This window comes from Cryptomeria japonica, chromosome 10, assembly GCF_030272615.1.
Source record: "Cryptomeria japonica chromosome 10, Sugi_1.0, whole genome shotgun sequence".
Taxonomy (NCBI): Eukaryota; Viridiplantae; Streptophyta; class Pinopsida; order Cupressales; family Cupressaceae; genus Cryptomeria; species Cryptomeria japonica.
In genome coordinates this window covers 619,775,416-619,790,176 of record NC_081414.1, presented here as the reverse complement: position 1 = coordinate 619,790,176, position 14,761 = coordinate 619,775,416, and the positions used below count along the sequence as shown (strand labels likewise).

The 14,761-nt window shown below is 34.7% G+C and overlaps 1 protein-coding gene across 2 annotated transcripts in view; it reads left to right on the top strand.

The window, feature by feature from the left end:
* Positions 1–14,761, top strand: part of LOC131029981 (cysteine synthase, chloroplastic/chromoplastic) — a 219,795-nt gene that overhangs the window by 45,059 nt on the left and 159,975 nt on the right. For both annotated transcript variants that reach the window (XM_057960665.2, XM_059213320.1), the window contains 2 exons: positions 12,677–12,722; positions 12,845–12,894. In XM_057960665.2, coding sequence (XP_057816648.1) covers positions 12,677–12,722; positions 12,845–12,894 — 96 coding nt within the window. The remainder of the gene's footprint in view (positions 1–12,676; positions 12,723–12,844; positions 12,895–14,761) is intronic.

The window sequence follows — 14,761 nt, the reverse complement described above, 5'->3', positions numbered from 1 at the left end:
TATTGCAGGGACAAGGCGTGGAGATCCCACCCTTATTTCCCCTATTGCAGTTAACCATGGAATATATTCACACTGCGAGGTAGCGAGAGGTACACACTCAGAGGTGGAAAAGTCGATTGAAAGCACAAAAAAGCAGGCAGATGATTTCCTTACTCAATTTGTCCATGCATATGATAAGACAACAACGCTCGCATTCAGAATCCAGTATTTGGAGGGAGTTTAGGAAGAGTTCCGGCCTATTCAGGACAAGACTATTCCACGCCTCCTGGCATTGAAGAAGGTTCCTAATTCCACCTTGGTCAGCAAGAACATTGTGCACAGTGGAGACATATATGATTTCCATGGCTGGTATTGTGCATTAGCCTTGAAGAAATCAGCTTATGAGAACGCCCAATCGAGTTGTATGGAGATGGAAGGATTAATTCAGGACATTCAGATGAAGATCCTTGCCTCGATTGAGGAATTATTGGGTATTGATGTTAGTGATGCTACTGGTTTACACTTAGCCGAATTAAGAGACAAGTTAAAATTAATGTATTTTTGCCAGTTGGACTCTTTGAAGAAGAGTCAGATAGGTGACTTGGTCTCTTTGTTGATTCATGTTCATAGTTTGGAGAAGCTCATACTAGAATGGGAGAACACTTTGAATGCTTGCTCGGATTCATTGGATGTGATTGATTTACAGCAGGATACCTTGCCTAGCATTTCCATGGAGGAGTTAGATTCAGTATTGGCTAGATTCTTGGAGTATGCTAGGAGAGAGAGATGCAAGGAGGAATCTTCTAGAAGATTCCCTATATGATGACTACGTATCTTTTCATTGGGCCATATGTTGGTGGCGCCATTTTTGATGTAACCCTAATTATGGCAATTCTAGGGTTTTGTTGGCATGATCTCGGCCGTTGATCTTAGATCAATCTGGGCCATCCATTTTGTAAGAGACTCTATATATGCCTCCTTGTCTCTCATTTGTAAGAGTTTTTGTAGAATTGTTGGTATATGCTGTAGCTATTTGAATCCTAATCATTGTTCAATTGTTGGTGATTTTGCTCTTCAAGTGTTGTATTTGCATTCATGGTTCTCATTTCCTCCAAGTTAGATTAGAATTTAGATTAGAATTTATTTTCATGTATGTTAGATTGAGTGGAAGATTTGTTGAGTATATTTGTGTGGAATCCTTAATCCATACCACTAGCTTCTTGCCGCTGGTAAGTGTGCCTTGTGTGGTCAACTGGAATTTGAGTAAGCATAACTTCAACTATTACGCGTCCGTTGACAAGCATCAACTTGGATGGTGTCTACGTTTGATGGTGATAGCCTGAAAATCTTTAAGTATATCTTAGACGATTGCACTAAGCTTGTGTCAATACCTGATTGTGAGACCTTGCCTGGTTTGATTCCACCAGATCCATTCATCATTCCCTACATTCCTAGGCTTAGAATAAATTTCCTGAACCCTATTCCTTTTGTCCTTTTTTTAGTAAGAAGTAAATCCAGAGCCACATTGATAAATCTTAAGTTGTTAGCACACCTATTCTGCATCATTCATGATAATCCAAACATTTGCGTAAGTCCCCAAGTGAAACACAACAATTCACATCAACCACTGAACTTACCCACTTGTCAAGACCTGACATATAGAAACCTTGGAATCATTTTAGTTGATCTCATTCTTAGCATTTGAGGTGATTTTGTTCAAGTGTAAAGACCACCCCTATTTTCATTTTGAAAGAGACTTGCAAACTACTATGTGATATCAATTAAATTGCTTAATAATCAACATGGCATTTTATCAAACACTTGACAAACATACAACAATATATGCAAACCTGAAACTTCTTATTTGTTGTTAAATACTGATTTGCAATATCAATGTGCACATTCAACTGCCTTATGGGCTGCGACAATGATTCTGGATTGTATTCAACAATTACAATACTTAGTTATGAAAATATGATAGAAAAAACCTGGAATTGAATGTTGTAGTGGTCTGTAGATGTAATGGTAGCCTTCCAAACTTCTAATCAGTAGGAAAAACAAGTAAACTTCATACCAACATTGTTCATGCACTATAGCAGCACTATTCATGGTACTGTAGCATTTTTACTATTCACGCGGCACTGTAGCAAAACACTATTCACATGGTACTGTAGCAAAACACTATTCACGTGGCACTGTAGCAAAAACACTATTCACGCGGTAATGTAGCAAAAACACTATTCACGCGGTACTGTAGCAAAATCACTATCTTCAAATCTGCACTTTCAAACCCCCGTAAAAATTTCATGCGAGAGTACTAGATGAAGCCCAATGTGTTTCCTGAATGAAAACACCATTAATCCTCTTGACTGTGTCTTTCAACAGCGAAGAGAATGCTAGCAAAGAGGGATTCCGTCCTCCAAGCCCAATAATTAGATCTCTACGAAATCCAACCGCATAACATTAATCTTATCCCGGCATACCCCAAAAGAGAGCTCGCAACCTCAATTTATATCTTCTTCCTAGATGCAAACACTTCATTTCCTCAATGTGGGATAATACATTTTAGAATAAAATATTATTTCCCACAATGTACACATTAAAGGGAACTTTTAATATTTTAAACATTACTTTATATTCCCAACCTTATAATATAACGATAAAGTTAAATATTTAATTTAACTTTACATTTTATCGTTAAATATTAAAATATTGTTGATAAATTGATAATCCCTTTAAATCATTGTCGCCTTCAAATATTTTTTATTGATAATTATGCCAACCAGGGAAACACTAAAAATTTCAAGTCACTGCTTGGAGACTAACTTACTATAATAGTAAGTGTCTAGAAACCCTGTCAGAGCAGCACCGATTGGCCTGAAACTGAAAACACCTAGGCCAAAACACCTTAGGATCCCACCAATGTCCTTGTTAGCCTTCGGGACCGTGTCAGAATAGGCTAACGACACCCCATATCATGTTTGCGCTAAAAAGGGGATATTACATCAAGAGAGGGTAAATTACTTTGGTAATTTATTCTGTATTGTTATGTGCATAAAAAACACATCAACACAGACCAGTGCCTCTATTCGGGGATATATATGATACTCTGTGGACTAAATATCTTATCAACTCAAGAGACAATTTCTCATCAACTATGAAGGTTCAGTATGCGTTACACAAACAATAAGAACTCAATCTTTAACTTAATGCAATGGCATGTGATTCACATCATGGCAAATCTATAAATAGATTTATCAAGAGGACAAAGATAACTCATCAACACAAGTGTACACAATATTTGGAAAAAGAAACAGTGAACCTTGTATATTGATCTTTAGGAAATGATTGCATACATAAGCTGCACTTGTAAATACTTCATTACAAATTGCTTGCATAAAATGATACTTCTTCTTCCTATAGACTTCTCTGATACAAAATGATATTCAATCCCTACAGCCTTGTGTTGTTCTTATGAACCCTTTTTTTTTACATAAAAAATGACTCCCTATAAGTATGTGAATCAAAAGGCCTATATGAAAGGACACACCCTTTCATACACAAAAGGGAGTTACAGACAGTTTCCCTCCAAAGGACACACCCTTTGGTTTAATAAATAATTACAAATGAGATCCCTAAAAATACTAAATGATGCTTTAATAGTGTCTTCTATTCTCTGTCTCAACAAAATTCTTCAGCAAATATTCATCATCCTCTCATTATTTCCTGCACACAAGATAAGCCAATCAAATTCCTTAATTTTGAAAATTAAATATACTCCACCTTAGATTTTGAAAAGTCAATTATCTTTGTATAAATACTTGTTTAAAATAGTCCAATAAAAACCAAAGTATTTATATTTTAAGAAAATAATTCTGCGAATATAACACCCATTTATAAAAAATAATACTTTACCCTAAGATGTATATTCAAGGCATTCATTCAACTATAAATAAATTTTATCTTTAATGCGTAATCAATTAATAACGTAAAGCAGGTAATATACTTTCCTTTTATTATTTTCAGGAATCGGTATTTCGGTCGTATTTCCCCCTTATAGTCCGAGCTATACATTAACTTTAATTTTTTCCTTTGATGGGCATCCATTCGTGCTACGTATCTTCTTCTGGTTCACTAGCGGATCACCCTTTATCTTTCGGCCAAACTTCTTCATCGGCGAGCTGTTCATAGGTCTTATGGATTCTTCAGTTTCATCGACACCTTTTATTTTCGATGGGACTGCTGCTGATTTCTTCGATGAACCTCATGTCGATGAAACTGCCGCTTTCGGTGAGTTTGTTTTGAAATCCATCGCAACCTAAGTTTGTTCGATAAGCCCAGCACCGTCGGACTGTTTCACTTCAACCGTTTCCCTTAACCGCCTCATTCTACCACCTGTCGCTAGCAGTTAGTCGCCAAGTCGCGATGAATACACATCGAGCACCTTCCGATCGTGGTATAGCGACCACCATTGGATTGATCCATCTGACCATCCGATCTTCCTTATCTGCTCGGGCTTTAATTTTGCCAGAGCGGCTTTCTCTTCTCTTTGTTTGTCTGTGCCGCGTTTCACTTTTTGGTTCACCCGCGGATCCACCTTGACTGCCATTGGACCCTATCTGTCTTGCCATTTCATTCGGCACTGGACCTGGGTTCTTCTTCCGCGCTCCACCACGTGGCACATACCGATTCGCTTGCATATCTACCGGGACGACACATCATCTGCCACCTTGGCAGTCGCTATGTCACGGGGATATAGGTTGTGCAACTCCATCTTGGGGTATAGTGATGACCGTTGATCCACTTTGAACTTGCGTGCTCGTTGACCTCCCCTTTTCCGCACGTGCTTAGTCGCCGAGTCGCGGGTTTAAACCATCGTGCATCTCTATCTTGCGACATAGCGACGACCGTCAGATCCTCTGCAATCGCCGTCCGATCAGTCAAACTTGCTTGATCTTTAGCGTCCATCCTCGCCAGTCTATTGTAAAACTTTGGTTTCCTCAGGATACGTGCGTGCATGGGGTCCACCGGTTTCAGCCTTCTTCACGCCAAAAGCCTTTTGTCTTTCGACAGTTATAATTCGAATGGCCTCGGGTTTAAATGTTAAACAAGCTTATCCCACAAACAATGTGGGATAAAGGCTTTCCCTCTGCTAGCGCAAAACACTTGAAAGTTTCCAAAGCCTTTTCCACCATTCTATATGTGCAGGTTTGGGAGTCTTGGCGATGCCAGTTAATCTTTGGACAACTCCATTTTCTTCAGTATGCTCCTGCATATAAAACACCCACAATAAATGCTTGAATGATAAGAAAAAAGGACATCTATATATAGCACAAATTATTTTGTAAAAATATGTGCTAACATAACCAATGAGAAATAAATAACAAAAGAGAAAGGGAATGCAAGAAGATGATGGATTTTCAACATACATTCAATCCAATAATATTGACTAAATCTGGAGGAAATTAGAACATTTATACATCAACATTCAAATCAGCAATTTGACATACCAACGAAGCTAGATTCAATGGAAGGAAGCATTAAACCGTATTAGTATTAGCATCAACCACCATGAACATGCGCAGATTGAAGCAATGCAAACACGATTCTTTCTAGATTTAGGAAGTTAAATTGAATAAAATGAATACCAAACATACATCATATTATGGAAAACAATTGAAATAAACAAAGAAATAAATTCATATATTCGCCTTCGAATGAGGATAGTTATTCAATAGATTTGTCACACTGAATATCTGATTTCTTTTTGTATCAGATTGTTTCCAACTACATTAATTTGAAAATGCAAAGGAGAAAGATCTAGAATGACCCTCAACCAAGTTCTAGAAGTTCTCTAGCTCCTAAGCTATTTCTAATTCTAAGCTTGAAAAGTCTAAATCTAGAATGGCCAACCCCTTGCAATGAGCTTTTTTCTCCATTTTATAGAAATCTTCCCAAAATCCCCTTTTTTGTAAACAACAAATTAATCCCCAAAATTGTGCATGCAAGCACTCAAGAAAAAGGAATATCCTCTTTCGCTACTCAAAATTAGCTCCAATTGACAATATATATTATAGATAATTCTCTGAAACTAAAACTTTCCATCTTAACACTGAATTTAGCTTTAGTTAAGTCTGCAGTTAATTATGCGAGTAAGCTCCCCAAAACAGCAATTCTCTAATTTTGAGCTCAAGTTGACTGAAACTCCCCACTTGGCAAGTTTCCAACTTTATCTCCAGTTTGCTTTGACTCAACTCTCGTTCCGGTTCAAATCTACACATTAAAAACTATAAAACATTAATCAATTCAATTGATTTTAATGTGTAAGATGTATTTATTTTAAATCTTTTAAATCCATAATTTAGAATAAATTAAATTTTGTTTTATTATGAATTTTTTAAAAATAAAACAATTTCCTTTTACATTTTATTAAACTTTTGAAATAAATTAAAAATTCGATAATTAAATTATTTGAAACAAGAATGATTTTAAATTTACTAAATTTTTAATCAAAATTTAATAAATTTACTCCTTTTATACTCCCAAGGTTTTCCTCCCAGGGCATTTCTCCTGCAAGACAAAAGTAAGCTATCAATTTTCAATAATTTTATAAATTAATTGATTATACTCAATGATCACTTTAAATACTTTAAAAATAGTAAAATAATTGTTATGATCTAAATGGAATTTAAACCATAACCATATCCCATATTAAACAGTAAAAGCATTTAAGAAACTAATTTTCTGAAAGCATTTCAAAATAAATAAATGAAAAGAAATCATGTGCTTATGAAAAGCTTAACTCACATCCTCATGGTATTTATTTTTAATTCACTCACCTGTGAATTGTTTGGTCCTACCTTTTTCCTACGTTGCTCTAATCAGTGAAGAGAGTAACATTATGTTTTGAAACAAAATCGAATTCTGTCAATAATTCCCCGTTTGATCGATCTTTTTTTTTGCTTGGCTTCTCACAATCATCATGGTAAATGATTTATTTAACGCATTGAGCTACGACTTTTATCCAGGAGATCTGCTTGCTTCATTCTACTTGCTCTTGGATTGATCCTGTTTCAATGTCATTTCCATATAATCCTTTAGCAGCGGCTTCTCTTTCAGCATTAAGAATGTCCAAATCTGTTGTTCGGGAAACAAATTATTATCATTGGAAATTCCGGCATCATTCTACCTTTTCTTCGTGATTTTCTTTTTGTTTGGCCTTTGAGGTGCTACTTTCTTTTTTTTTTTTTACTTCTTGCTGGTTCGATTTATACGAGGGATAATAAGTTGTAGCTTTTGTGTACTTCACATTTTTCACCCAAAACAAGGTTATTATGTTATCCGCAATACTTCAAACGCTCTTCAAAGTGAGTTTATTATGTAACATTATGAAGGAGACCACTGATTCATGCTCTCTAGCACGATGTGACCTAACATTACGTATTGCCTCCACTTTCTTATATGGATTTATTTGCTGTTATTGATGATGCCCTAATTTGTTTTCTTCCCTCAATGGAACCATCCTCCCTTATAGCCTGCGTTTTGATGTGTTGCTCATTTTGTCTCCAGAGTTCCGAACTTTGGAATATTGATTCCTGCATACCCCAGGGGTTCGAAACTCCAGGGTGCCTCCATGCTTTCATCGCTTATGAATCCTAAATGGAATCTGCAGCATCTAAAATGCTTTATCTATTTCTTTTCATCCATGGTTCGAAACAATAGATTGGTCTGCAAATTCCATCAATGCCCTAAATCTGGCTCTTCTTCGGTTCCATATTCATTTGCATTTTCATTCTAAAGTCAAATTGAAAACATGGGTTCCTCCATATTACAAAAATGCTTTTCTCATATTGCTGCGACTTAGTGAATTTGATTTTCCATCCTCATTGATTCTATGTATTATTTTGCTTATTGTTACAAGATTGGCATTTCTCATGCCTCCAATGCCATTGTTTCTTTTCATGGTGTGACCTCTGGTTTTACGGAAACCTTGCAATTGAAAGTTTAGGGCTCTTTGTGAGAACTGAGATGCTGCACTTAGTAGCATTTTAACCTTACAGGCCTCCATATACATTGTGGACTTCGGGGTTTCAGACTCCCGTGGGACGAAGCATTGTTAGGATTTGGGTCCTCTCGATCTTGGGGGTCTGGGATTCTGGAGTTTGCCTTTTACTTTTTTTTGCACTTCACACTTCCAGAACACAAATGCTCCGAAGTTTCGGGATCTAAGGTATGCTAGAGTCTGCACTCCGGAACTCTGAGGTACCGCATTGTTTTCTTTCTACGTCGGACTTTGGGAGTGAGAGCTTTTAGAGTTAGGGGTTTCGGACCTTTGAATTTTGAACTATCCTTCGGAGGACTTCTTTATTCCTTAGAAGAAATATTAACTTTAAATTTAAAGTTCAAATTAAATTTTACTAAAATTTTAAACCTTTCTGAATTCAAATTAAATTCAAATCTTTAAAATTTGAATAAAATTTGGACTATCAAATGATTAAAATTTAAATAAAATAAAATTTCATTTAAAATTAACATTAATGTTAAAGTTCATTTAAAATTTACTAAAGTTAACTTTAAATATTAAAATTTAAATTAAACTTATATTAATTTCAATACATTTTAAAACTTAAATTAATTCGAATTTTAACATAATTAAAATTAAAATTAATTTTGAATTTTAAAATAATTGAAATTAATGTAGATTTAAATTAATTTTAGTATTTAATCTTAATTAAAATAAACTTTAAATTTTGTTTTTCACAAATACTTAGTTTTTTTGTGATTATCTATTTTTTTTAATTGTTTTCGTATTTTCCCAAATATTTGATTTTTTTGTTATTTTTCAATTTTTTATTTATTTTTCAATTTTTTGGATTTTAACATTTTACGATTTTTAATGGATTTTTGGCGTTTTCCGACCTATGCTAACCTAAAATAACTAGGCAAACAATGACGAGGTGACAACAAGGGAAAATGCAAACAAGCAACGATAGAACGACAACGACCAACAAGAAGATGCACACGCAACGACGACATGAAAACCAAAACGCACGCATGACAACTGGAGATGAGCAACAAACAAACGAAATTGCGGTACTTCGTGGTTCGTGGGACTGGGAACTTGAGGAACTAACTTCTTGAGGTTCTCGAGGTTCCGAAATCCCGAAATCCCGAAAGCAGCAAAGAAAGACAAAAAATCGAGTTTCTAGGAACCCGAGGTCTAGGGGAGTGAGGAAGCCGAGGCCACCACAAGCTTGGAAACTCGAAAGTCTGGAATTCTGAAATGACATCCACATAGAAGAACAGGAGAACTCGAGATTCCGGAGTTCCAGGAAATGAAAGAACGCTTCGAAACCCAGAACTTTGGGTGTTCGGAATTCCGAAGAAAGCAAGGAAAAGAGAACAAGAAAGGACACGGAAGAATAAACAACAAACCTAGGAACTTGAGATCTCGAGGTTCCGAGTTTACAAACTTGGGAATCCATAATTTCGGGATTTCGAAACACAAGGAAAACCGAAGGTAAACAAACAAAAGACAACGATAAAAAGGAGAAACAAAAGGAAAACAAATGAAATCGAAGGAAAGAAAAAGGGGGGCCCCCAGCTTAGGAAGCGAAAAGTTGGGGTGTGTTATGCAGCGCATAACAGTTTTTAGTTTCTAAGTTGAGTCAGAGGTGTGTGAACACTCGACTATTTTGTATTAAAAACCTTTGGCCAAAGTGATGCATAAATCATTGCATGCATCAAGTCGGTTCACATGTGTTTCCAGTTCATAATTCCTCCAATATGATCATACTTTGTTAGAAGTCTGTCTATGGTAGTATGGTCGGATGGGTTATGTGGAACACGATACCAAGACTCAGATGGCTTAATATAGGTTCCTTGTCATGTTCCGTCCTTGATCATTATTTATATCCTAAATGAAACAATTACTATTATTAATTACTATATTTATCAAAAAATGATTATTTGAAATTATTAGCGATTTATTTATTTATTAAATATTATTATTTATCTACTATTTATTTAAATAATAATAATATTTTTGAAATATTCAAATCAAATAAATTAATATAATTATATGAGATGACAATAAAAGAATACAACGAAGTAGTCAGATGGCCAATCATTAGAAAACCGATTATCATTGACTATCTACCCACACGATGGTTATCGGGTATGAGTTTAATATCAATAAAATAATGCAATGATAACATAATAATCATCGATAGTGAATTGAATTAGTCATAACAAATGTTAAGGTATGCGATTAAGACCTTTTAACCATCATCAATTAATTACTATTGCATACCAGTTATGAACTCTTGTGAAGAGATGCGATCTCCAGAAGAGATAGGTAGTAAAGAATAGACATCAATTGGGAACCGAGCCTTTCATGTCTGAATACAAGGTATATTAATGCATTCTTTCAGACTCGATTCAGGATAATGTTGTTTATATTTTAGATCTTCAACCATTTTCAGATTTTCTCTTGGAGAGCAGCAATCAACATGATCTTCTACACATGTAAGAGAGAGTTGATAGGCAGAGACAATATCCACTAATTGCAAGAACCACCCAAGTAAGATGTGAAACAGTGATAGCCTATTACCGGCAATCACTAGATCCTCACCATTACAAGCCTTGTATTAAATAAGTGATCCGATCCAGTCGGTCAGCAATAGTAAAACTTGCATATACTTTAAAAGATTATATAGGGAATATTATATACTCTCAGTCAGTAGCAAATTCCATGTGCATATACGTAAAAATAATATCAGGAACTACAGTCGATATATAACATACTTTCACAGTGAAGATCGCATTCATAATAAGGAGATATTCATATTGACTTTATTATCCAAGGCATTTGGATATAAATATAATCATTGCAGACCAAGGATAATTTCCATCATTCGTTACAAATGCATTAGATAGGAGGAAGAATCGATAAATTTTAAATCCTCTCCCAACATATGCTGTCAAAACCGAACTACCCTTATCATGGCGCAAGCAAAGGCGTTTCCAAAAATTGAATCTAGGGAAGTGTAGGTGTCGCAGATTAGATAGCCGACTCCCCAACCTTGTGGACGTTTATATATATATATATATATATATCGTTTAACTTCAGTTGGGAAGAGCTGAAGGGAGAGAGGCCCAAAACCCATCATCGGGTGCATACATCAATTAGAAGAACATCCGAAACTACGCTTATTCTGGGGGTTTTCGCTGTCAATATCAGAGGTTGCAGACTGTATGAACATTGCAAGAAATTCTAGTCATATCACAAGCGGCAACCTTTGCCTCAAGCAATAATATAATCAGACAACACCTTTAGTACTGCCACAGACAATAAATATCATATATCTTGCTGGAGGTGTAAATTGCTATATTAGAAACAATAAGGATATCAGTTCAATTCACTGAAGCATTCTCTTAATTATAGAAGTCAGAAACAACAAGTGACACTAGAAGTGTCAATTTGCATTAATTTGTCTTCATAATAATTAGAAGGCGTTCATGTTATTGTTCCAGAATTCCAAGTTATCCTAGAAGGGTACATTACATTCCTGTTGTATATACTCTTCGTGAAGGGTAGGGCCACTTCTATTAGGAAGGTTTGCGGGGGACAATCGGTCTGTGGTTGGAGGAAAAGCACTTGGATGATGCTCTCCCTCTTGTAGTTGACTAGTCGAGGCTTGCGAGGCAGTTACGAAATCTGAATGTGGGTAACACTAGTATTTCCTTTCTATGCTCTATAATCTTTTGAGTTCAATGAGAGAAGAAAAGATTTTATTTCGTTATTGATGTCTCATATGTTGTGTATGTATACAATCATGTTATAGAAATATTTATTTAAAGGTTGAAATTTTTCCATGAAATAATCTTTATTGTTGTTTTTCTTACCATGTTAAAAGTAAATTACTTGTACTTTCTTAAGTGAATAGGAATTGGCATGTTACATGTGGTATATATATATATGTTTTTAATGTTTATTAGTGTGAACTTTACATAGCATGGCAATGTTTCATTTACAGTTCTTATAGTTATTCCTTACACATTTTTTCTAACTAATTTTTCAAGTACTATATGTATTTGTGCCACCCTTCTGTCGCCCCCCTGCCGTCCCCAAACATAGGCCCTTGGTCCCCTCGTCTCCCCGTCCCCTGTCAGGAAACTCTGTGGAACATTGTGTTTAAGTTAATTATATAGTAGGATGTAAATTTCCTCATCCGGTTCACTTCGGACATCACCCCTTGTCAGAAAACTCCGTGTACTATTGTGTTAACATTAATTTTATAATAGGGTATAATTTTCCTAATCCTGTTCACTTTGGATATCACCCATTCTAGTGCTTTCTTTTCTTTATCTTGCTCCTCACTTGTTGATCATCTATTTTATCTTGAATTTTCATATAGTCCATGTTGGGTTAAGCTGACAAAACAAACTATCAAGATTAGATTATCTTGAAATTAACTTATAATAGGCATACTTGATTTTAAACATGGCTTTTCTATTAAGTAATTTATGATGACATTTGGGGAAATTTGAGTGAATACTTTAAGAATGTTGTATTCAAGTTTTGTAAGTACATTATTCATTTCAAATGTGGAGAAATATCTTCTTAATATCTAGTGGATTTTTTAATGACACCGAAGGCAGGTCTCTAATTTGTGTATCCATTTCTATTAAGCAGATTATCGGAGTGGAACAAACTGGGAGAAATATTATGTTAGGACCAGGTATTCAATCTTCCTCTTTTATCAATCAGTTATGTGCTAAAATGACTTTCACTAGCAATTTAGGATGTCTATATGCTTTTGCAAGTCAGCAGGCCTCTCACAAATACAAGGCATTGGTGCAGGGTTTATTCCTAAAATTTTGGATGTTGGGATACTGGATGAAATGCTGCAGGTTCAGCTTTTTCTTTCATCAACTCTTCTATTTCAAAAACCGATAGTTTGAAGAGATGTTTTTTCTGCTTTCTTACATCTCACCTATTTTGGATTTGTTTAATCTTCTGACCACACATCATCCAATAAATATCAGTTCTAATACTTGGACTGTATACAACTTTATCACACATAGTTAAACAAATAATTGGCTGCATCAAAATTTTCAACATGTTGAGATGCTTGTTTTCTTCTGTAGCTCAATTTCTTTCCTAGTGCTTACTACCTAGGGAAACACGTTTCAAATTTGTTGGAATCATTCCAATTTTAGTGATTTTATTAAAATAGTCTTTGAATGATTTGATTTTGGATGCTTTTTCTTAATTTATGCATCATTTAAATAAATTATTGTTCAGGGTTTTCTCGTAGCATACAATTTAAAAAGTTTTATATATTGTTGCAATGGAATGCAGACTGAGTAATTTTGAATGAAGTACATAGATCCTTGTTGAGCATGTATAAAAATATTGGTGGCCTTGTCTTATGCCATCACGTATCCTTTGGTGCACTTAATTTTATGGACTCAACTGCTATGTGCTTCATTACAAAAAGGTTTGAAGGTTGAATGAATGCATTCATATGATGCTTTCTCACAGAAACTATTAAAATGAATAGTTCTACTACACCTGAAACACATGAACCTGAGATAATGTTATTGAAAGGAAACAAGATATGTGCAAAGACTTCCTACACTAAAATTCATAGTAGTGGGTGCAAGTTTCAATTTTTTAATAATTATAGAAAAAAGAAATGAATATAAACATAAAAAAAATAATATATCATAACACAAGTGTATATGGGAAAAACATTTTTAGGAGAAAAGCTCCACACTACAAAGCAACCCAATGTAGTATTTAGTAAACAACATAATTAGAATACACTTGCAGATCAAATCTTCATAGGAGTATCACTAACCAAAGTTTTGGAAGAATTTGACAAATAACCCTTTAGACAACATACAATACATGCAATCATTAAATGGTCATTTATAAAACAATTAGCTCAAATGACAAAAAAAGTGGTGCGCAAACCCCAAATCTTAAGATGAGTTCGTATGTTAAAATTAGCATATTCCTTTCACATATCATAATTTAGTTATAATCATCTCACCAAATTCGGCGTGCCATTATCTCCAATCAATGATGCCTTATGATGTGTCAATAACATGCATCATCAGTTGGTTAACCAGTGTGACTCCTACTTGCAACTATTTTATGTGTCCATCATGTTTTTTATATTTTGTATGCAAACTTCAAGAGGCTATAACTTTTGATTTGGGAGGTCAATTGGGCCCTCTCTTTTTTTTTAAATTGTAGAGCTTTAAGAGACCTATGCAATATGTAATGTCCCCAATTTTTTAAGTGACAATTAATTAAATTGATTTTTATTAAGTTATCAAAAATAAATAAAATATTCAAATGATGACTTAATATTTATTAATTTAATTAAATAATAATAAAATATTTTTATATGGTCACTTTATTAAATAAAGATCTTGAATCGGCCTAATCTTGTAGACGTTTCTTAGAGGGCTTTATAAGGAGGTCCTGGGGTTGTGGCAAAGGCATGCTTGAATTTGATATGATGATTTATGCTTTTTGGGGATGAAAACCTTCAGGAGTTTGATAGGAGGGCTAGACGAAAACTTGGTTTTTCCAAAAGTGTGGATTCGTGATAGAGTCTAGATCAGACCCAAATTTGTGAAGTCTCTTGTGGAGACAAATTTGCAATAATAAGAGTATCCGTAGGTGTCAGGTATTTCTTATCTATTTGAAAAATAAGGATATTTTAATTTGGACTTTATATGTCGGTGAGATATTGGAATATAT